At 42.7% G+C, this 22208-nt stretch overlaps 3 protein-coding genes across 3 annotated transcripts; 1 reads left to right on the top strand and 2 right to left on the bottom strand.

Annotated features, from left to right (window-relative positions):
- Nucleotides 1-4834: 4834 nt before the first annotated feature.
- LOC102705007 (3-ketoacyl-CoA synthase 4) lies at nt 4835-6560 on the bottom strand. The gene has a single exon (XM_040527735.1). It carries the CDS (start codon nt 6546-6548, stop codon nt 5055-5057), a length of 1494 nt encoding a protein of 497 aa, XP_040383669.1. The 5' UTR covers nt 6549-6560; the 3' UTR covers nt 4835-5054.
- Nucleotides 6561-13775: 7215 nt separating this feature from the next.
- LOC102704736 (putative alpha-L-fucosidase 1) lies at nt 13776-15842 on the top strand. The gene is made up of 3 exons (XM_006661388.2): nt 13776-14405; nt 14520-14759; nt 14845-15842. The coding sequence occupies exons 1-3, from the start codon at nt 13858-13860 to the stop codon at nt 15545-15547; spliced, it is 1491 nt and encodes a 496-aa protein (XP_006661451.2). The 5' UTR covers nt 13776-13857; the 3' UTR covers nt 15548-15842.
- A 534-nt stretch (nt 15843-16376) lies between these two features.
- Nucleotides 16377-21083, bottom strand: LOC102713299 (DEAD-box ATP-dependent RNA helicase 7). Its single transcript, XM_006660793.3, has 14 exons — nt 20554-21083; nt 19897-20028; nt 19681-19821; nt 19473-19584; nt 19197-19267; nt 18940-19094; nt 18744-18855; nt 18333-18434; nt 18192-18252; nt 17703-17874; nt 17520-17616; nt 17345-17439; nt 17122-17255; nt 16377-17012 (listed from the first exon to the last, which is right to left on the bottom strand). The coding sequence occupies exons 1-14, from the start codon at nt 21013-21015 to the stop codon at nt 16792-16794; spliced, it is 2067 nt and encodes a 688-aa protein (XP_006660856.1). The 5' UTR covers nt 21016-21083; the 3' UTR covers nt 16377-16791.
- Between the last annotated feature and the right edge of the window lie 1125 nt (nt 21084-22208).

Here is a 22208-nt window from a genome sequence, read left to right as displayed (position 1 = left end):
GACCAAGTTATCTTCGAGGAGGGTGGGTTGCAAGAAATAGCACTTATACCGTTTTAAATTAAGGAGCGAAGGTATGGAGAGGTCCTTGTAGACGTATACAGACTTTGAGTTTATGTTTATTGCCTTCGCTCATAAGCTTAATGACCCAGGTAATGAGGCAATCTAAGCTTGGCTTCTAGCCTATTAGCATAACTAGCCAGACATGTAGCAACAAATGCACCCACGGACTAAGGGTTATTATCGTGCTCGTATACCAGCCATTACGTGGTATTATTTTTCTGTAGTTACATTATACGACTAGGAAACATATTTATATGAGTGCAATCTCGGAAATTTGCATTTTATCATGTGCAAAAATATTCTGGAGTACGTTAGAGGGTCCGACTGTCCGAGGAAACCGGTCAGGCATTATTGTTGTGCTGACCGTCCGATCGATCAGGAGGTAGGGCCATGGACTGCCCTAATGGGATTGGCACAAATGCAAACATGAACCATGGCTCCACCCCCAACAGTTCAAACTTGGAGTAGTTGCATTCTCCAACAGCACAAACAGCTGGGCAACCTGCATTCTCGGACTCAAAAACTGATGCGTCATCTTATCCTGATCAGTGCATACAGATGTATCATGAGCTGTGACTTCATTTAATTAACCAACTGCATCAACCATGTGCGTTTTGGGATTTTGGGTTGGAACACTACTGTGGAGCTTCATTGTGAGCATTCTTGTGTCATACCTAGGGATCCAACCATTTTAACTAAGGTCGGGTTAAAAATAAAATTATATAGAGTTTTGAACTAAATTTTTTTATAAATTAAATAGGGCTGTGAAAAAAAACAAGTGGCTTAGTTCATTACCACCCCTAGTCATACCTGATTAAATTATCCTATGAGATGATCTTTCCGACACCTCATATGAATGACAACAGTCACAAAAATGACGGGCTAAATTAGCCGAAGACGGTAATTCACAAAGACGGGCTATTTACCAACTGCTTTATCGGGAAACCATGGTGGAAAAGAAAAATACATAGATGGTGTCAAACTGTCAAAGATGGTTTAGCTGTTTACTGATCCATATTCCATAGCATTTGACTGCAACACTCACTGTGGTACTTCCCTCTGGCATTTCTACTCCTCCATCCCTCCATCAGTGCACACTGCAGACTGCAGCACTCCATTGTGGTACTCCTCTTCAGTGAACTCTGTCACAAAAGAGACCACAATTTTTTATCATCCTTGTTGTTTTAAAATAAATTCATCTTTAAACAATTAATATTTGTGTTAGAGTCGGTTAAGACAGAAAATAAATGCATTGAAACTAGACAAAAATAGAAGACAATTGTACTGACATCGATAAAGTGAATGATACTTATATAGTACTTATATTCTTTTTTACTTTTGTATTGATTTATATGCTGAGTGAAAAATAAAGGGGTGATTGTTTGTATTTTTCATGGAAAAAGCTAAATAGTATATTTGTAAATAAAAAATAATTTATGAATGTAAATTTTATATACGTGTTTTTCGTGATCTAAAAGCCAAGACTTAAAGTTTAGGAAAAATTCAAATTTTGGCTTATAAGGCCCTGTTTAATTCCTAAAAACTTTCTCAACAAAACATCCCAACAAATCTTTGGACATCTAAATAGAGCATTAAACATAAATGAAACGAAAAACTAATTGCGCAGTTATGGAAAAATCACAAGACAAATTTTTTTAGCCTAATCAGTCCATAATTAGCCATAAGTGTTACAGTAACCAACATGCACTAACAACGGATTAATTAAGCTTAAAAGATTCGTCTCACGGTTTCTGAACGAGCCGTGAAATTCATTTTTTCATTCATGTCCTAAAGCCCCTTTCGACATTCGATCAAATGTCTGATGTGACATCAACACCCCCGGAGGGGTTGTTTAGTTTACAAAAAAATTTGTAAAAATATCCCATCAAAACTTTAAACATACATTTGAAGTATTAAACTTAGTCTAATTACAAAACAAATTTCAGATTCCGACTAAAAACCGCGAGACGAATCTTTTGAGTCTAATTAATCTGTCATTAGCACATGTTAGCTACTGTAGCACTTATGGCTAATCACGTCCTAATTAAACTCAAAAGATTCGTCGCACTATTTCCTCCATAATTGTGTAATTAGTTTTAATGTTTATATATATTTAATGCTTGTTTTTGGAAAAAAAAATAGGTAAATATTTATGACTGCAGCAGTCAGAACAAGCCATAAAGTTCACCATGTGCGTGTTGGGTCTCTTCATCAATGCCGTCATTTACACCGACCAACTGTGCTATATATATATATATATGGATCGTATAGACGACGTTGTAGTCATACATAGGCGTGTTTAGTTGATAGAAAAGAAATATTTTGTATGTCGATAGGGTTATTAGACATGAATGAAAAAATAAATTTTACTTTAGCCTGTAAACTTTAAGATGAATCTTTTGAGCCTAATTAAACCGGTATTAACACACATAGGTTACTGTAGCACTTATATCTAATCATAGATTAATTAGACTCAAAAGATTCGTCTCACGATTTCTCCCATAACCGTATTAATTATTTTTTTTCATATATGTGTATGTCTAGTTCGATGTGATATTTTTTAAAAATAAATTTTTTAAACTAAACAAGGCCTATATAGATGGGCTCTAGACGCAACGTGTACCAGCCTCACATTTACTGCCGGCTGTCCCTCACATTGGCACAGGCCAGGCCAGCCATGGACAACAAGAGGCATGCAGGGCAATACTTTATTTTGCAAACCTAACTTCCATGGGCAGCACGAATGTATATTTTTTAAGCGATAATTATAAATTTGCCGGGGGTTTAAAATGTCACTGTAAACCTGCCATTGGAAAATTACAAAAATACCACTAGAACTATCATTCGAGTGGCATCATTGCAATTTAGAAAAAACCGGTGGCAAATTTACAAATGTCCCTTTTTAAAATGTATAAGCCGTGACACATCATAAGATATTAGCTTAGCTAAATATGCTCTAATGTTTAGATTTATATAACTCATATTAAGATGGGTCCCACTATGTTAACAAAAATATTATCTTTCTCAATTTTTTCCAATATGAGCCAATGAACCAACCAAATACTCCAACTAAAATTATTTTTTTAACCTAAACACCAGCTGTCCAAACAAGCAATAAATGTTTAGAATTTTTAGCCTAACATCTATGCTCTAATATATAGCATTTCTTCTTCTTATTTCTCTTTCCTCCATGCACGTATGGTAGATACATTGGGGCTGCCCTTTAGAGATCCCATTTCTCGCCAGGTCGCTGTGGCCACAAATGTGCATCATATCTATGGGCACACATCAATAAGTAGTACTGCCCCTGCAGTTTATAGGGCCCACCTATCAGTTAGACGATCTCAGTTAGATATGGCCTTTCCATGTGACATATATTCTTGAGTAATGGCATGAAGCGGTCTAATCATGATTATAAGATAATTTTTAAATTTTTAATTTAAAATTTAAAATTGATTTTAAGACTTTTAATCGTAGTTTGTTTTCAAGTCAAACATTTCAAATCATTAGGAATATATGTAAGTTTTATTTATAAATCATTCTTCATTTGAAAATATGCCGTTTGAATAATGACACATGGAAAATAACGGTAGGAGCTGAAAATTATGTTTTTCAACATTTAGATGAAGATCCAGCTTCTCTTCTTCCTATCTATGCCAAAGAAAAATTATGAAAATCTCTTAAGACCAAGGTCATTATTAGGCCTGGATGAAAAACTCGAAGCTAGATAGCTCGCTCGGCTTGTGACCGGCTCACCTCGACTCGAGTCGGCTAGTTTAGTGCTGGTACATGCATGATCCGCGACACGAGACCGTCTTGATCCGTCCCTGAGTACGTGCCATGGCAGCTCAACAACGTTGGGGGCGTGCACATGCATCATCACAGCAGATAGATAAGATCGTGTCGCCGATCATGCATGTACCAGCATTAAATTAGGCTTTTATTGTAACAGTGGAATGTTTTCTATTTGGTTGCACTGATTTCTGGAAGAATATTTGTGTAAACTTCGTGTATAATACTTGCTTTGTTTTTAAATAACCATCAGTGCTGGCTATTATTCGGTGACGAAGATAGCGGTGTAATGGAACCTGGATTACTTTGTTTTTTCAATCGTTTGGAAAAACTGAATTTGTCAATCGATTTTCTGAGACATTGAATTGGAATCGAACGGTAATAAGAAAAACCAAATAAATTAACATGTGAACAACAAGAACAAATCTTCAAGCAAATTTAATAGATAAAAAAATGATTGATAGATTAAAAATTTTAAGCGATTAACAAATAGCAAACCTAACTTTTAAATAACGTTTTGTGGCGATTAGACGTCGACAGGAAATAAGATGCCACCGAAGCTACTACTATTACCATTTCAATTTTAACCACAAATAACCTTCTATAAGGATCTATTCGTTTCGAAGGAAACCAAAGGATTCAATTCCTAGGAATTGAATTCTTTTGAAAATCATTCGGTTCGTAGAAATAAACTATATAAAATCAAAGGAAATTTCTCATTCCTAGAGAGAAAACATAGAAAAATTCCTATGAACTGGTGTTACCATATCTCTATTTTTTCACTTTTTCTATTTCTTTGGGTTGGAATTCCTCCAAACGATTAGGCTACAAGCACCGTCGTTACGGATATGATGCAATACATATTTTGATAATGTTTTATTTTTAGATACTTGTATTTAAAAAATTAAAATAAGTGCTCAAAGCTTAAAAATAAATACGACAATTATTTAAAAACAGAGAGAAGACCAAAATAGCACTGCATTTCACTTAATTAAGGTAAAGTATATATATAATATATATCGCCTTTATTTCCAGTAAAGTGGATGGCAATATTAAAACACCAAATTAAGAAAAAAAAACAACACTAGATTAACATTTGGTAGAACATGGTTGGCTGGCACATCTAATTGGTTGTGTCTTGGAACAGATTAACCATAAACACAAATTAATTATAAGTTCGTCTCTAATCGATCAGGTGCGTTCTACGGTTGAGCGACGGGGTAGTTGTGGATGCACTCCCTCCATGGCCCCAGCGTGCTCCTCCCGCGGCGCTCGCTGGCGAAGTGGTCGTCGGCGGCGACGCGCTCCCACACCAAGCTGTTCGCCTTCAGCCCGCTGCCGATGCCGAGCTGCCACACGGTGTCGCCTCGCCGGACCCTCCCTTTCGCCTCCATGTACGCGAGCTGGTACCACAGCGACGCCGCCGACTGGTTGCCGAACCGGTGGAACGTCATCAGCGCCGCCTCCATCTCCTTCTCGCCCAGCCCGAGCCCCTGCCCGAGCCGCCAGATCATCGGCCTCCCCGACGACGGCAGGCAGAAGTGCTCCGCCGCCGTGCGGAAGTCGGGCATTGGCATGGCGGCGGTGGGGTTGGAGGAGGAGGAGGAGGAGGAGGAGAGCTTGTCGTGACGGCGGAGGTGCGCTGAGACGAGCACCGCGGCGACGTAGCGCAGCTTCTCGCGCCATGGGAGGATGGAGATGCTGAGGGTGAGGAGGTGCGCGCGGAGGAGCTCGCTGACCATGCGGCCCACGCCTTGGCCGAGCGTGAAGCCGGTGATGCCCTCGTCGTCCTCGTCGCGGTAGCCCGAGCGGTAGCTGCGGTCGTTGGCTATCTGGTTGGTGCGGGTCAGGCTGACGAGCCGGTACTTCACCGGCGGCGACGAGGCAGCGCCGCCGCCGCCGCCGCGTTTGCTGGTCACGAGCGCGGCGGAGCAGCCGGTGCGGAAGTAGCAGTTGAGGAGGAGCTTGCTCTGGTCCTTGCCGCTGTACCAGCCGACCGTGACGATCTCGGCGCTGACGACGACGGCGTAGGACATGGCGTGCGTCCTCAGGAGGTTCCTGGCGACGTCGACGCCGATGACGCCCGCGGCGCAGCCCATGCCGGAGAGGTTGTAGGTCTTGACGTCGCTCGGCATGCGGTAGTGGTTGGCGATGATGGCTGAGAGCGACGGCGTGGCGCAGAAGCCGCTGCAGTTGACGACGACCGCCCCGACGGCCGACGGCGGCACGCCGGTCTTGGCGAAGAGGTCGTCGAGCGTGGGGAAGAAGAGCATGTGCGCCTCCCGGATGGCCTCGGCGTGCGTGTCCGCCGGCGGGATGTAGTGCAGCGACGGCGGGAAGTAGGTCTCGTTGCCCATGCCGCTGGCCTCGATGACCTTGGTCATGAACTCGACGCTGCTGTCGTCGAAGCAGCCGATGAGCTTGTAGTGCTCGAGCAGCCCGGCCACCGGAATGCGCAGCCGGCGAGGCGGCTTCAGGCACGAGAAGTCGACGAGCCCGACGTCGCTCGCCGCGGCACGGCGCCGGAAGCGGTAAAGGAGCACCATCGCGGAGACCGGCACGAGGTAGAGCCCCGCGTGACGCCGCGACGAGAAGACGGCCACCTCGGCGAGGACGCACGCGGCGAGGGTGGCGACGGCGAGCACGCCGTGCGCCGCGGCGAGGAGGTGGTCTCGGTGCGCGATGTCCATGACCATATCTCAGTGTGTGTTGCAGTGACCCAGGGACCGTGTGCAGGCGTAGCTTTTTTATACGAGCAATTTTACAGTCCTAAAAAAATAACGAAAAAGTAACGGGAAGCGCTAATTTGTAGCGTAAAATTTAGTATTCACATTCACATACTTCGTACCTTCGTATCTTGATGTATTTATTCAAAAATAGTATAATTAACTTTTTATAGTATAGTTTACTCGCTCAGGTTTTTATATACCAAACACGGGTGATTTTTAGACATATGTTTAATTATTTATTCTTATTTAGAAAATTAGTAATTATCATCTATTTTTATTATGATTTATTTTATCACTGCCTTTATTTTAATCCTGACATATTTTTCATATTTGTCTAAATTCTTTTAATAAAATAAATAGCTAAATATACGTTTAAAATTTAAGGGTGGCAAACATAAAATACACAAAAGTGTTTAATTTGACCACATGGCGTAGAGCATATCCAAGACAATTCTTAAAATCTTGTATTGACTTCATAAAGAAATATTGGACATAAAATTTACGCTCAAAACTAAATGATTTATATTGGAAACACGCATATTTGTCCTAAATTTAGGAAAAGAGAGCTAATTTTAACATGTCAGAGATACATTTTTAGCCTATTTTTAAAATTAGTTTTATGGATCAATTTAAGACACTTCTTAATGTTGTGGTTAGCGGGCATAATGAGCTGTGAGCAGCAAGTAGAGCGACGCAAAACTGTGTGGCAGTATGTGGGGATAGGATAGAGACTGCTTTAATACAGTGTCCAGCTTGTAGTTGATCTGATCTATGTACTGATAGTGCAGTGGACGCAGCAGCCAGCAAAATGTACAGCAGAAACGTATATGCGAGCAGCACTGGGCAGATGCAGGGGAGCTACAAGCTTTTGTACAATTGTACGTGAGGCAACGTTGCGTCTGAAGTATGAACTCCTGCCTCCCAGGCCTGCCCTCCTGTCCTTCTCTTCGATGATGTCAGTGCCGTTCTTGTTTAGGGGCTGTTTCTAGAAATTTTCGCGCAAAAAATATTACATCAAATCTTTAGACACCTAAAAAGAGTATTAAACATAGATAAAACGAAAAAACTAACTGCACAGTTACGTGGTAAATTGCGAGACGAATCTTTTTAGCCTAATTAGTACGTGATTAGCCATAAGTGCTACAGTAACCCCACATACGCTAATGACGGATTAATTAGACTCAAAAAATTCGTCTCGCGGTTTACAAGCCAGTCATGAAATTCGTTTTTTCATTCGTGTCCGAAAACCCCTTCTGATATTCAGTCAAACATCTGATATGATATGATATGTAAAAATTTTCATTTCGCAAACTAAACACCCCTTTACTTCCTCCGTCTTAACAAAATTTATTTTTAAGAATAAATCGGGTTAACATATGCTCCTCATCTTTTCACTTATACTTATATTTATAAACCAAAATTTAAATTTTTAAGAGTTGTCTTTTCACTTATACTTATATTTATAAACCAAAATTTAAATTTTTAACTTTAAGTTTAGAGTTGATATTAGGATGTTTTTCATGCTAGCTTATTTTTTTATCGCTAAGAACACATGTATAAAATTTTTATTTCCAAACTATTTTTTGTTTCTAAATATATCATTTGATTTTTTTCCTCAAAAAACCAAACAATCAACCCACGGCCTCATCTTTTCGTTTATACTTATGTTTATATGCTAAAATTTAACTTTAAAGTTGATTTTGAGAGTTTTTTTATCATAACTTGTTTTCAGCATTTGCTTTTAAAACATTAATACCATATTTATAAAAATTTTATGCCCAAACTTTTTTTAATCGTTAATAAGTTGTTATGCTTATAATTAATACAAGCTATTACGTCTCCGCCATATGACCCACATCCGACCTTGCCTGATCCACAAAATCGTTAGGTTTGGCTTCTCTCCATGAGCGCCCAGGAGCTATTTTCCCTTTAAAAGTTGATTCATTTAGGGATAATAAAAGGAAAATATGTATCTCCTTCCTTGTCTCGAATGGGCCCTAACCTAGGTGCACACTCGAACCGGCCCAGGTACAGCCCACCTAATTGCTAACAACCTCATCTCCTTCAGATTTGGTTTATCTAGGGGTGGACAGAAAGCTCGTGGCTCGTTAGCTCGCTCGACTCGTGACAAACTCGGCTCGGCTCGACTCGTTTAATTTTTCTAACGAGCCAGGCTAGCATTTTAGCTCGTGAGCTACTCGCGAGCCTAACGAGCTAGACAAAAGATACGCGATTCACCGGCATTCATTGATTCCACCCCGAAAAAAATGTGTTCAATACTTTATAGGTTCACCATGTGATTTGTTGGTTCAAACTTTAATATTTAGATACAATTTCATATGATTTATATGTTTGAACTGAAAATTTACTTGTATAATCTATTAAAAAATTGTTTAAGTTAACTTTTCATGTATGACTCGCGAGTCTAACGAGCCAGCTCGAGCTTTGTAACGAGCCGAGCCGAGCTGGGTTTTTAGCTCATTAGGATAACGAGCCGAGCCGAGCCAACTCGTTATCTTAACGAGCCAGATCGAGCCGAGCCGAGCCGAGCTGGCTCGTTATCCACCCCTAGTTTTATCCCAAGCCAATGAATCAAATCTCGATGCCATGTAGTAATAAACCATCAATGCAATTTGATACAACAAGCACCTTCACATGGATAACTTCTTTCTCCATGCTAATCCTCCCTGCGTGATGCGTGACAAGTGTATTGTAATGCTTTGCTTGAACAAAATTTCTTGTTTAAAAAAGTTTGGAAGTTTAAAGCAGGAGGAAAGATCAAAAATTTTCTTGGTTAATGATAAAATACAAAATTCTGACAAAGGGTAATCTTATGAAAATAGAATGTGAAGGAACTGATAAAAAGGGCCAATTTTGTTGGAAAGAAGAATCTGTCCACCATCTTTTCATAGAATCCATATTAGCTTAATTCATTTGGAATTTGATTCACTGTGCTTTTGGCTCTATCAATCATCCTACATTTTTTTGGAGGCAAAATCAACCTACATTGTCAGTCTGGAAAATGTGAAGATGTACTCCTCTTTTGGTCTTCAGGAACTTGTAGTTCTGGAAAAAAAAAGTGCATATTACTGATGTAATAGTTCTCCTGGCCTCTAGGAATCCTACAAAATAGCCATGGATGAATGCGTAATGAGCACTTTTTTCCCTGTATGAACTGAAGTTTGCATTGCTGTTGAGCAGCGATTTGCAGTAATTTTATCAAAAATGTTTGAACATCTCTTGCAGTGTTCTTGAGCATAAGCACGTATGCATTAATGCATATATGTATTACGGAATTTTGCCTCAGAAATTATGTCATGTGGGCAAAATGTGTTTGTGTTGGGTCAGGTTTCAAAACCCAAAGTGTCGCACAATTTCTGTTCAAAACGACCCAAACTAAGCCCACGGAAAATAATTTACAAAGCCCAAAATCAGATATGGAGGGCCCAACTAATCCAGGCAACAAACTGTGTGGATCCAGTAGCATGTTAGCTGTGAAGATTAGCCACCGTTGGCTCTAGATCAAACGATTAGCAAAATGTGACTGAAATTTTGGAAACTTTCATGTGAATGAAAACTAGACACTCTTTTCTCTCTCTCTCTCTCTCTTTTCAAGACTCTGTTTAATCTTCTTACTTCATGATACTGATGTACTTTTATCTTGTGAGTACCAGCTTCTTACTTCCCAAACACAACACCTTACCGTCCTAAAGAATAACAGATGATGCAGTACAGTCATGAGATAATACATGGAGAGCTCAGAAGTTTTAATTGAATAAGCATGCCCTCAAGCTGAAATGCTGAATGTTTACACACTTTATCAAACAAAGAAATTACTTAACAACAATTTGCAGGTTTTTTGTCATGTCAGATACGCGCTTTATCCAACAAAGAAATGCCTAAAGAACTAACTATCATCCTGCAAGGCAGCCATCCTAAGGGAATATCTAAAAAAATATAGGAGAGATTTCTTCCTTGTTTTTGACAAAAAAATCTGCCTTTTAGGTGCAAATTTATTTTTTTCTAATTTTGTTGGAATATATGTACCCCATCTTTTTTATGCTCATGCATATATGCCAAAATCTGAATCTTAAACCTTAATTTGGGTTTTTTTCACCGAAATTTATTTTTCGGCATTGATTTTTAGATCACTAAGAATTTATATGTAAAATTATGTTCATAAATTATTTTTCATTTTTAAATATGTTGTTTGGGTTTTTCACAATCACCCCCTGGCTTATTCATTTTTCATAGCTATTATTATTTACACAGCAACATGAAGATTGTCGACGATATTAATTAGAGGAAAAAGTTTTGCATGGATTAAAAGCTAAGGAAAGAAAAGAAGGCCAAAAGGCCAAGGAATGTGCGATAAGACTCATTCTTAAGTGCTGATGGATGATAAATTATTCAAATTTTGTATAATTATTGGAGGGTGTATAAAATTAGTTTAAAATGTTTCTCAAAAAATACGCCGAAGCCGATGTCCTTTCATTCGAAGAGAAAAATAATTTATAAATAAAATTTTTATATATGTATACTTAGCGTCTAAAAGGTAAGTCTGGAAAATAAACTTCGGTAAAAAAACAAAAAATCAATTTTAAATAAGATTGAAAACTTAAATTTTGGCTTATAAGAATAAGCAGAAGTGAAAAAAAAGACGTAAATCATACTGTTTAGAAACTTAAGGAGCGTGTGCTTGGGATAAACTAACGTTGCTTAATTTTAGTACAACACGAGGTGGTCTTGAACTCTTGGTTACTCTGGCATAGCCATCGCCACCATTTCTGTTCGTCGAAACAATTCACCTGACAATATTGTTTCTCTCTTTCCATATTAACGATCATTAATTATCATTGTGACCTTCTTCGTGATATATATATATATATATATATATATATATATATATATATATATATATATATATATATATATATATTAGGTCACTTGATCCGCCATATGCCGTAGCATAATCAATGAACTGTCGCTGTACGTACCACACCCAGTGTGATTAATGTCCAAATCAGTTTGCTTAGTCCGTTAGCATTCTGTTGAGTATGCATTTCTACTACGACATAGCTTAATAATTGACTTGTAGGTAAAACTAATTATTTGACTGATTACCATGGGCAACTATCTCAACCAAATAAAGTAGTGAAGCCAGTTTCCCAATCTCTGAAAACTCCATCCAAACGACTGCCATTTTCACCGTTCCGGTGGCTTCCCGTCTGTTTGTAATTGTGCTGCACCGTAAGCAAGCGATGAACCGCTATTAGAGCATTTCCAGAGGTCTATTTAAATTTAATCATCTGTATTGTTATTTGGATGATCGTCTAAAATAGATTCTCTCTTTGTATTATCACTTTAACAGAGCATCTATATTATATACACCATAGATATTTTATTAATATTTTGTAATGACTCTATTTTGTTCTTGCTCTCATCTTGAAATTAGGTGTTGAGATATGGAGTGGGGGAGGGTGAAATTAGAAATACAAAGTTTTCCTTTTCAATACGAAGGATATCCTTTCTGTTAGAATAACTTTTTTCATGTATACTTTATTTTTAGGATGAAGTACCTGCTAAGAATACTCTTAAAAGAGCTTATTTAACCACATCGCCTAAAGTACTTATTTATCTACGGCGGTGTCATTCTCTATCTTCTAACTTCGCTTGACCCAAGCAACCAACATTAGCCCACCACCAACTCCTAACCCCCATAGTTTCAACGGCGGCATCGCCCGTTTCACCGCCCACCACCGAGATATCGCTTCCCATTGCCATCACTCTAACCCTAGACGAATTTTCTCCTCTTCTCCCTCCCTCGACCATCCTACCACCTCTTCCTCGAGCCCGAAACCTAAACCCCCAACCCAACCATCGTTCACTTAGGATCATCAAACTAGACCAAAATGGGTCGCCACACCTAAACAAGGAACAAAAGCTCTCGTCGTTTCGCAGTTACAACTGATTATAAGTCAGAATTTCAAATTTAGAACTTAATTTTAGACTTGATTTTGTAGTTTTTTCATCGTGGTTTGTTCTATACATTTTGCTTTTAAGTTGCTATGGATGTATATAAAAGTTTTATCTGCAAATTATTTTTTATTTGTAAAAACATGTTTTCGATGGGAACCAAAGTGTTACCAAAAGCCAGAATCGCCAAACAGATCCTAAGATCAGAATTTTGCAACTCAAAAGAGGAAGAAAAAAAAAACTCCAGCTCCAGCTCTAGCTCTAGACAAAGGACTTTTTGCACCGTACGTAGCTAGGCATGGCGTGCGAGACGCCGCGACAACGGCGAGAGACAAACAGAAGCAGCGATCCATCCATCCGGCAACCGCTCCTAACTACAGCGACGTTACATGCAAGCGCAGCCAACAGCTAAACATCCTTGCAGCTCCAGCGTTGCAGCAGCATCGCCTCTCGCCTCTGCTACGACAGAGGCATGCAAGAGATGCTGGCTGCAATAATGCAATCTCGATGAATGCCATGAGACATTTGATCCACAACGACCAATTTACCAGTTCGTCTCATTCTCATCTGACACACACTCGCTGCTGCTCGACAAATTCCCCAACGAATGAATCGAGAAGGAGAAAAGTAAAAGAACCATAGCCTGTTCTACGTGCTCCTCCCTACACCATTGCAAGTACTCTTATATGATATTGCACCCTTGGATTTCTACTGCATCTAAAGCATCTAAAATTATTAGTAGTATAGTTTAATCATAGTCGTTCAATAAAAATAAATCAGCGGTATGGATTAAATTATACTATAATTAAATGGCATCGAAGTCGGTCCCATAATAAAGAACTTAAATATAACTCTCGTACTCTTATATGATTATGACATCGACGTAAACAATCCAATTGCAAGTACATTGTCTCCGAGGTTCTAATTTGATGGTTTCATTTCAAATATAATTTTATCTTTTCCGGTAGTAACAGTATCGTGGTCGTTTTTAACTTTACGCTCCAAATCTATTTTTGAGTGATAATATCATCTCGGCATTATCATCTGAGATCAATAAAAGCTTCCTTTATCTTAAAAAAAATCTGTTTCGCAAAAGGATAAAAATGGTTTCAGATTTTTTTTTCTCTCCAACCGTTTTCGTCCCTACTGGCGCGTCACATGCCATCTCGCCGCGCGCCCCACACCCCCGCCGGAGCGAACCCATTCGCACGTCGCGTGTCTCCTCGCCAGCATCGCGCGCGCGGCGGCGTCTGGTGCTCGTCCCGACGTCGCTTTGCAACAGGAACACGGCGGCATCTCCATGGGTAGCTGCGCGCCGCCGTGGTGCGTTCTAGCCGCCGCGGTGGTCGCCGCCGTGATGGTCACGTCGTTGGCCGAGGTGACGACGACGCCGCCGCCGCTGCCGGTGCTGCCTGTGCCGACGGCGGCGCAGCTGAGGTGGCAGCGGCGGGAGGTGATCATGTTCTTCCACTTCGGGATGAACACGTTCACCGACTCCGAGTGGGGCACGGGGCGGGAGGACCCGGCGGCGTTCCGCCCGGCGGCGCTGAACGCCACGCAGTGGATGGACGCGGCCGCCGCGGCGGGCGCGTCGCTCGTCATCCTCGTCGCCAAGCACCACGACGGGTTCTGCCTCTGGCCGTCGGCGTACACGGCGCACTCCGTGCGCGCCAGCCCCTGGCGCGGCGGCCGCGGCGACGTCGTGCGGGAGTTCGCCGACGCGGCGCGCGCCCGCGGCCTCGACGTCGGCCTCTACCTCTCGCCGTGGGACCGCCACGACGAGCGGTACGGCCGCGAGGTCGCCTACAACGAGTACTACCTCGCCCAGCTCCACGAGCTCCTCACCGGGTCAGTGTCACGGCCTCACCTCACCTCCATGCAGAGAGCCTCGCCGCGTACGTGAGTGACGACGCCGCCATTGCTGAGAGCTTGACGGAGTTCACTTCCATGGTGTTTGGACAGGTACGGGAGCGTGTCGGAGATATGGTTCGACGGCGCCAAGGGGAAGAACGCGAAGAACATGACGTACCACTTCCAGGAGTGGTTCCAGACGGTGCGGCAGCTGCAGAGCTCCATCAACATCTTCTCCGACGACGGGCCCGACGTCCGCTGGGTCGGCGACGAGAACGGCTCTGCCGGCTCCACCTGCTGGTCCACCGTCAACCGCTCCATGATCACCATCGGCGAGGCCGGCATCGAGAAGTAGGTAGCACGCCTTCGCCATTGCGGCAACCGAGTGACGACGACTGATCACCGTCCTGCCATTGCTGCTCTGCTCTGTGCTCAGGTACCTGAACACCGGCGACCCGAGGGGGAAGGACTGGGTGCCGCCGGAGTGCGACGTGTCGATCCGGCCGGGGTGGTTCTGGCACAACAACGAGACGGCGAAGCCGCTGTCCAAGCTGCTCGAGATATACTACAGCTCGGTGGGCCGCAACTGCGTGCTGCTGCTCAACGCGCCGCCCAACACCACCGGCCTCGTCGACGACGCCGACATCGCCGTGCTTCGCGAGTTCCGCGCCGCCCTGACAACCATCTTCGGCATGGACCTCGCCGCGGGCAGCACGGCGACGGCCAGCAGCGAGCGCGGCGGCGGCGGCGGGTTCGCGGCGTCCAACGTGCTCGACGGCCGCGACGACACGTACTGGGTTCCGGCGTCGTCCGACGACGGGCGGCGCAAGGAGGGCGCGCACGTGCACGAGCACTGGATCGAGCTGCGGCGGCCGCCGTCGACGGCCGGCGTCCCGTTCAACGTGGTGAGGATCCAGGAGCACGTGGCGCTGGGGCAGCGCGTGGAGGCGCACGACGTGTACGTGGACGGCGCGGCGGCCGTGGCCAACGCCACCACGGTGGGGCACAAACGGCTGCACAGGCTGCCCGCCCCCGTCGCCGGCCGGACGGTGAGGATACGCCTCGCGTCGCGGCGAGGCCCGCCGCTGGTGTCGGCGGTGGGGCTCCACCTCGACCCTTTCGCCGCGGGCATGATGTGACGTCGCGTCGCGTCGCGCGCCAACAGCAATTAATAATATGGAATAAAATTTGGTGCTACGTGATCAGGACGAGGTGTCGAGGTCACCGGCAATAATTGAAGGAGATAGTGGTGTGACGTGGTCAGTCGCCGTCGCCGGCGCCGTCGTCGTCGGCGGCGGCGGCGCGCGTTCATTGGCAGCGGGAGATCGTGTGGCTCGCCGGCCGGCGATGTGGGAAAGCAGCATTCATTTTGGACGGATGGATTGATCTTTCGCCATGGAAACTACTATTCATTGGGTTGGGTTTTGTTGGGTACGATGGAGACTTTGTTGTTGCGTACGATGTAGACTTTGTTGCTGTGATTCGATGTAGACCTTGCTGTGATTCATTGTTCTTAAGTAATAATAATAATAAAATAATAATAATAATAATAATAATAATAATAATAATAAATGCTGTTGATGCTATGAATTAGTTTTCCTCTTTTCGTTTTTTTAGAAAACACAAACAACATATTTATAAATAGAAAATAATTTATAAATACTAGGCGTTGAAATACTACACCCCTGACGCACATACACGTAGAATAGTTTATAAGCGTAATGATTTGAAATACCTACCCATTAATTACACCAGGTCAATCTCTTCTCAAAACACTCAATCTACAAATATTTCCGTTCACTATATACAAACCTCGGGTGACAATTAAATTGGAACCAGAGTCGTTGATAAACTAATACGAACCAATAAAATCCGAGATAATTTTTAACATCAATAAACTAACTAATAGGATACGTAACAAAATTTATCAACACTTAAAAGAAATAAAATTTATCAATACTCTTTTCCTTAAAAATACTTGACACGTTGCCGTACTGTGCGCAAAAGAAATTAACCTCATTTTATCTATTACAGGGATAATTAAGAACCAAGCAGAACCCGGACTACGTACTAACAGTAGCTTATCTACTAAGAACAGTACTACTCCGTATCATCCAATACAGATTACAGAAGATTTTGCAAAAGCTACGGCATAACCCCCATGCAGAACACGTTATAGCTCCATTGGTCTTATATTTTACTGTGTAGGTTTCAGATCAATATTGTACACTCTTGGGATGGCAAAATTGATCATCATAATCATCACTAAGACAAACAATAACAACAAATAAACAGAAAAAACCGATACATGGCGCAGTCAAAACTTTGGCGATTCCCCTGTGCCTTCAGCTCAAACCCTGGGTCAAAAATGAAGAACATATGCTCATCTTTTGTTGAACCTGTTGCCGCCGCCTCCCCTGCCTCCAAACCTGTTCCCGCCACCAAACCTGTTCCCGCCTCCGCCTCGGCCGCCACCACCACCACCGGAAAATCTCCTGTTTCCAAACCTTCCTCCGCCATTGCTGCCCCTTGACTGATCCCTCTCTTGCAAGGGTGGCAATTGTTTCACTTCCTCGATTGTCACCATGGCGGCGTTCTCTGACCCTGCGAAACAATGCAACAAGTTTTTGAGTCTGGTAGCCTAACAATTTGAATCAGAAAGGTTACCTTGTATCATATATGAATAAGTGAAACCTTGTATCAAAAGGTATACCTTGAATATAGTCTTCAACCTCTGCTGAAGGAACATCGAACACAGCACCGGTTCCATCAGCTGTGAGGGTTATACCCTTCACATCTGCAAGCCTTTCTTCTGGCATAAACCGTTTCAAAGTAGAAAGAACAAATCTGCAAGAAGATAAAGTTTCCCAGTCAATTGAAGAAACGAGACAACTCAATCACTCATAAGAATACTGGCGCATAGTTAGTCCGCTCACCCTGGTGCATACACTGATCGGCCAGTTTGAAGAAGTAATGTAGTGTGGTTCTCCATAGAAGACAGCAAAGATCTCTTCTTTATGTCAGTGTAGCCCTAAAGAATACATTTCTCCGTTAATTATTGCAGTGTCTAAACCTTACAACAGTAGAAATATATACAAGAAAACAACTTACAACTGCCTTTGCAAGTGCTTTGGCTAGCAGATCAGCTGCAGACATTCCAGACGAGCTTAACAGTTGCTCAGCTTGCTCCCGGAAAACAGGAATAACACTGCATTGAATCCAAGCAAAGGAGTCAATTATGCAGATCAATAACACAAATATGCTTACCTAATTTTTAAAATTCAAATACATTACCTGTCTGAAACACTAGCAATGGCTTCTGCTGCTTCACTACCAGCAGATTGTGCCACATCAGTTGGCTGTGGTGCAGAGATATGTTCAAATTTGACCCCAGACTCCCTTTCTATTCTGTTCACATTGAACTTATGTCTGGGATCAAAAAGCATGACAGCAACACCAGTATTGCCTGAAAATCAAAACCAAAGTGCATTGCTTATAAGGTAATGATCATAGACAGCTAAACTAATACTCCATCCTCAAATGTAAGGGATCGTGAGATTCAAATTTTGTCCAAAAATATAAGGGGTTACGGAGTTCTACTTATCCTGTCAATCTCCACACATTCAAATTTCTTCCCATATTATCCCAAACAAACCCCCCACTCCATATATTAATGAGGCATCAGAATCATTTTTCCCTATCCTTATTTTTTTTTCAAAACAATCTAAAAGCCCTTACATTTGAGGACATAGGTAGTATATATGGTAAGACAGTTATCATTACCTGCTCTCCCAGTCCGACCTGACCGGTGTATGTAAGCTTCAACATCACGTGGAGGTTCACACTGGAAGTTTGAAATATAATCAAAATGAGTGGCAAGGCATGGTCCTTAGCAAAGTTAATCAACAGCAGAACATGCCATACCTGAATGATAAGCTGCACATCATTAATGTCCAGACCTCGTGCAGCCACATTTGTAGCAACCAAAACTAAGAACTTGCCGCTCCTGAATCCAGCAAGAATAACCTACAAAATTATTCAGTGTTATTCAAATAGCTAATTTTAACAACCTAAACATTACAATATTATTCAGTGATTATCACGGAAAAGATCTAAAGTAGATTTGCAAAGTGTCATAAGGTTAATAGCATACCTAGGTCATAAAATTGGTTACCACATGACATATAAGCAGAATATTTCCCTTTAAAGAATACAATCTAGACATGCTAGTAGAATTTTGATGAAAATGTTAAATGATTATAAATTATTCCAATTTATAGTGCACTAAACACAACTAAAATACAAGTTAATACATTGCCAGTGAAGAATACTTACTTCACGTTGAGCTTGCGCAACATCACCATGCAAGGCACGGGATCCAGCAATCAAACCAGAGAGCTCTGAGGCAGATTCTTTTGTCTCGGTAAAGATAATGGTTCGGCCTCCGCTGAACACAAATACAAAGGGTAGGTAAACAAATAATCTTGTAAGGGCAATTTAATGGATGGGGCAAGTTGGTGGGTGTACACACCGACTATAGCACCGGATGATGTCTGGAATAACTTGAGCTCTTGCAGCACGGTTACAAGGAAGAGCAAGATGCCTAACAGATGCGCTGGCTTTCAATTTCTCGTCTCCAACAAGATCAACCGTTTTTTTCCCAGGTTTCAGAAATCTCAAGGAGAGCTATAACCATCATCACAGCATCCATACCAACATGTTGTTAGCCACACAAAATGATATTAAAAATATCACAAAGCAATGAGTTGTAAAGCAGCAAAATCACACCTTCCCCACCCAATCCGGTAGAGTGGCACTGAAGAGAAGCGTCTGAACTTTTGTAACGTCTTCAACTTTTCCTGTTCATAATAATAAAGGATTACATCAAACTTTGTATCTCATATATATGCTCCAGGTTAACTTGCCAAATGTTGACCAATTCATAAAAATTAGAGACAGAACAACACTAGGCATAGAGAGAACAACTGCCCCAACTCAATATAATGGCAATAATCATGATTATCTGAGATACAGAAACCAAAGTGCAACTATATGTGGACATACCAAGAATAAGCTCGACATCATCAACAAAGCCCATATTAAGCATCTCATCAGCCTCATCGAGGACACGGAATTTTAAAGACTTGAAATTGAGGGTTCCCTTTTGAACAAAATCCTGTGCACAATCAAATCACACAGCAAACATGAGAACGGAAACTAACAGATTAAGGGGCAGGTCAGTTAGCACCATTAGCAAAGTGGTAGTAATTACCTTCACACGGCCAGGAGTTCCAACAACAATGTCAACCCCCTTCCTGATTTTCATTTCTTGAGGACGATATTCAGAACCCCCATATACACAGCACGAAGATAGTCCAAATGTTGCACCATAAAATTCAAAGTCTGTGTGCACCTGAATTCACATGAAGAGTTATAACAAATCGAAAGGTTTTCTTTCTTGGGAGTCTGAAGAGTGGAACAGTCTTACCTGCTTGGCTAACTCTCGGGTAGGGAGCAAAACCAAAACACTCGGAGGCCTGCCATAATCAGCCCCAGATGCCTTGTGTTTCCCATTAACTAATGACTCAAGAATTGGTAGAACAAAAGCCAACGTTTTTCCCTGCAACAATTAACATCATGATTAACTAACACATACAAATTCCAGACCAAAATATACAATGTCAATCCTCATTGCCATTACATGATAATGGACGTATTTTTAGAATGGAGGCAATCACTCAGTTAAAAAATCAGTCTCACCAAAGCTATAGCACACTCTTCCCCTCCCGGCCACAGTGGAAACCTCCGTTGACACATAAACAGTAACAATTTTCAAAATTATGGTTATGGACATACTAAGGCTGCGTTCTCCCCGGTCAGATTATTCCTCGACTTTTACGGGCAGGCTTCCAAACTGCTAAAAGGTGTATTCTATTTTGCTAAAAAGTTTCTACATAAAGCTCATGATTTCACCTTTTTAGAGTAGATTTTTAATTGTATTGCAGTTAATTTTATCGCTTATACTATTAAATAACTACCAGAAAATCACATAATCTTTCATCACCGCAGCCTAACTTCAAATATTATGCATTACCTAGCCAATGATCTGCGCGAGCTGAAAGAGAGAAAAAAAAATAAGGCTCACCTGTCCAGTGCGAGCGCGGCCGACCAAGTCGTGGCCGTCGAGGACGAGATCGAAGGTGGTGGCCTGGATGGGGAACAGCGCCTTGATACCCTTGGACTTGAGCTTCTCCCGCAGCGGCTCCGAGATCCTGAAGTTGGCAAGCGCGTTCGGGTCGGCGGGATCCTCGTCGCCGCTGGCCGTGAGCTCCCCGTCGTCATCCTCCCCGACGGCCGCGACCTCCTCCTTCCCCTTCTTCTTCTCCTTCTTCGCCTTCTTCGCGGCGGGCGCCGGCTCCTCGGAGCTGGTGCTGCTCCTCTCCTCGTCGGACGACGCCGGCTCCTTCGCCTTCCGCTTCTTCTCCTTCTTCTCCTTCTTCTTCCCAGCCTCCGCCTCCGCCGCCTTGAGCTTCCGCTTCGACTTCTTGGAGGCGGACTCGTCGACGGCCATCGGCTCAGGGACAGTCACCACGGGGAGGGAAGGCATCGTAAAGGAAGCAGCGGCGGCGACGACGACGGCGACGGCGACGGCGGCGGCTGCAGGGGGTAGACGCAGCCGGGAAAGAGGAGGAGCGCAGGCGGGGGGTTTCGAAGTATTTGTAGGCTACGGCGGCGGGGGCGTGAGGAAACCCTAGCGCGTGGGCGGCACGTGATCGTGGCGGGGATGGACGGCTGGATGGGCGTCCGCGTGGCGGAGATGGACGGCGAGACGGGCATCCGCGTGGCGGGGGACGGACGGCACGCGTAGAGCGTGGGCCTTGTCTGCGTCGTGAGTGAGTGGGTGGGCCTTCGTCTGAGGCGTGGATGGGCCTTGCTGCTCAAGGCAGGCACGGTGTGGAGATCAGGCCCACCTGTTTTTTTTTTTTGCTGTTTAGGAGTATTTGGTAATATTATGTAAACTATAGAGGATTTTAAAGTTGTCGTCTGTTATGGAGAACTCTATTTTTTAAGGAAAGGAAAGCTTTTATTTCACTTAGAACCGGATTAGTTAAATAAAAAGTAAGCCAGACATAGAAAATTTTTTAACATAAATTGTAGTTAAGCTTGTAAAGAATAAATAACTCAACATAAATGTCAACAAAATGAATCCAAGGGACTTGTAGATTTACAGGCCATCTTTTGCTTTTTTCAATAATTTAAACGGAGATAAAATATAATTTATAAATAAAACTTTCGTATGTGGGTTTTTATCGAACTGAAGACTATAAAATAAACTACTAGAGCATTTTCAACAGAATTTTTATCAAATTAGCTAAATTTCGTGTTTGTACCGGGGTTCCCCTTACCGTTCTTCCCACGAAAACCGCGGCACCGCGCTCCCACGGATCACGCAAGGTAACCGTAAAAACCGCAGCGATTTTGAAAACAAAAAATTTGAATTCAAAACTGCGTAAACGCGGTTACCGCGCGGTTTTGCACGGTTACCGCGCGTTTTCGTGTGGTAAGCGCAGTAAGTACTTGCTGAAACAGCGCATGAAAACCGCAATAACAGTGGTTTCCCACGCGATTTTTGTGGCCGAAACCACGGTTGCCGCGAGGAAACCACGGTTACCGCGAGGAGGCCACGGGTGTGATGTCAGATGAAAAAAACATTAAAAAATCTTGAAAAATACATGAAAAATAGGAAATTATTTTGTGAGTATATTTGTGAGTTGTGATATAGGAAAATAGAACATGTTT

Source organism: Oryza brachyantha, chromosome 9 (genome assembly GCF_000231095.2).
Source record: "Oryza brachyantha chromosome 9, ObraRS2, whole genome shotgun sequence".
Classification (NCBI taxonomy): domain Eukaryota; kingdom Viridiplantae; phylum Streptophyta; class Magnoliopsida; order Poales; family Poaceae; genus Oryza; species Oryza brachyantha.
Note: the sequence above shows the minus strand (reverse complement) of the source record. Positions and strands in the feature narration are given on the sequence as shown.

Coding starts and splice junctions, on each gene's coding strand:
- LOC102705007 (XM_040527735.1), bottom strand. CDS start 6,548: ATGGTCATGGACATCGCGCACCGAGACCACCTCCTCGCCGCGGCGCAC.
- LOC102704736 (XM_006661388.2), top strand. CDS start 13,858: ATGGGTAGCTGCGCGCCGCCGTGGTGCGTTCTAGCCGCCGCGGTGGTC. Junction 14,406..14,519: donor CTCCACGAGCTCCTCACCGG/GTCAGTGTCACG, acceptor GTGTTTGGACAG/GTACGGGAGCGTGTCGGAGA. Junction 14,760..14,844: donor GGCGAGGCCGGCATCGAGAA/GTAGGTAGCACG, acceptor CTCTGTGCTCAG/GTACCTGAACACCGGCGACC.
- LOC102713299 (XM_006660793.3), bottom strand. CDS start 21,015: ATGCCTTCCCTCCCCGTGGTGACTGTCCCTGAGCCGATGGCCGTCGAC. Junction 19,585..19,680: donor GAACTCCTGGCCGTGTGAAG/GTAATTACTACC, acceptor GATTGTGCACAG/GATTTTGTTCAAAAGGGAAC. Junction 17,013..17,121: donor GGTTGAAGACTATATTCAAG/GTATACCTTTTG, acceptor ATTGTTTCGCAG/GGTCAGAGAACGCCGCCATG.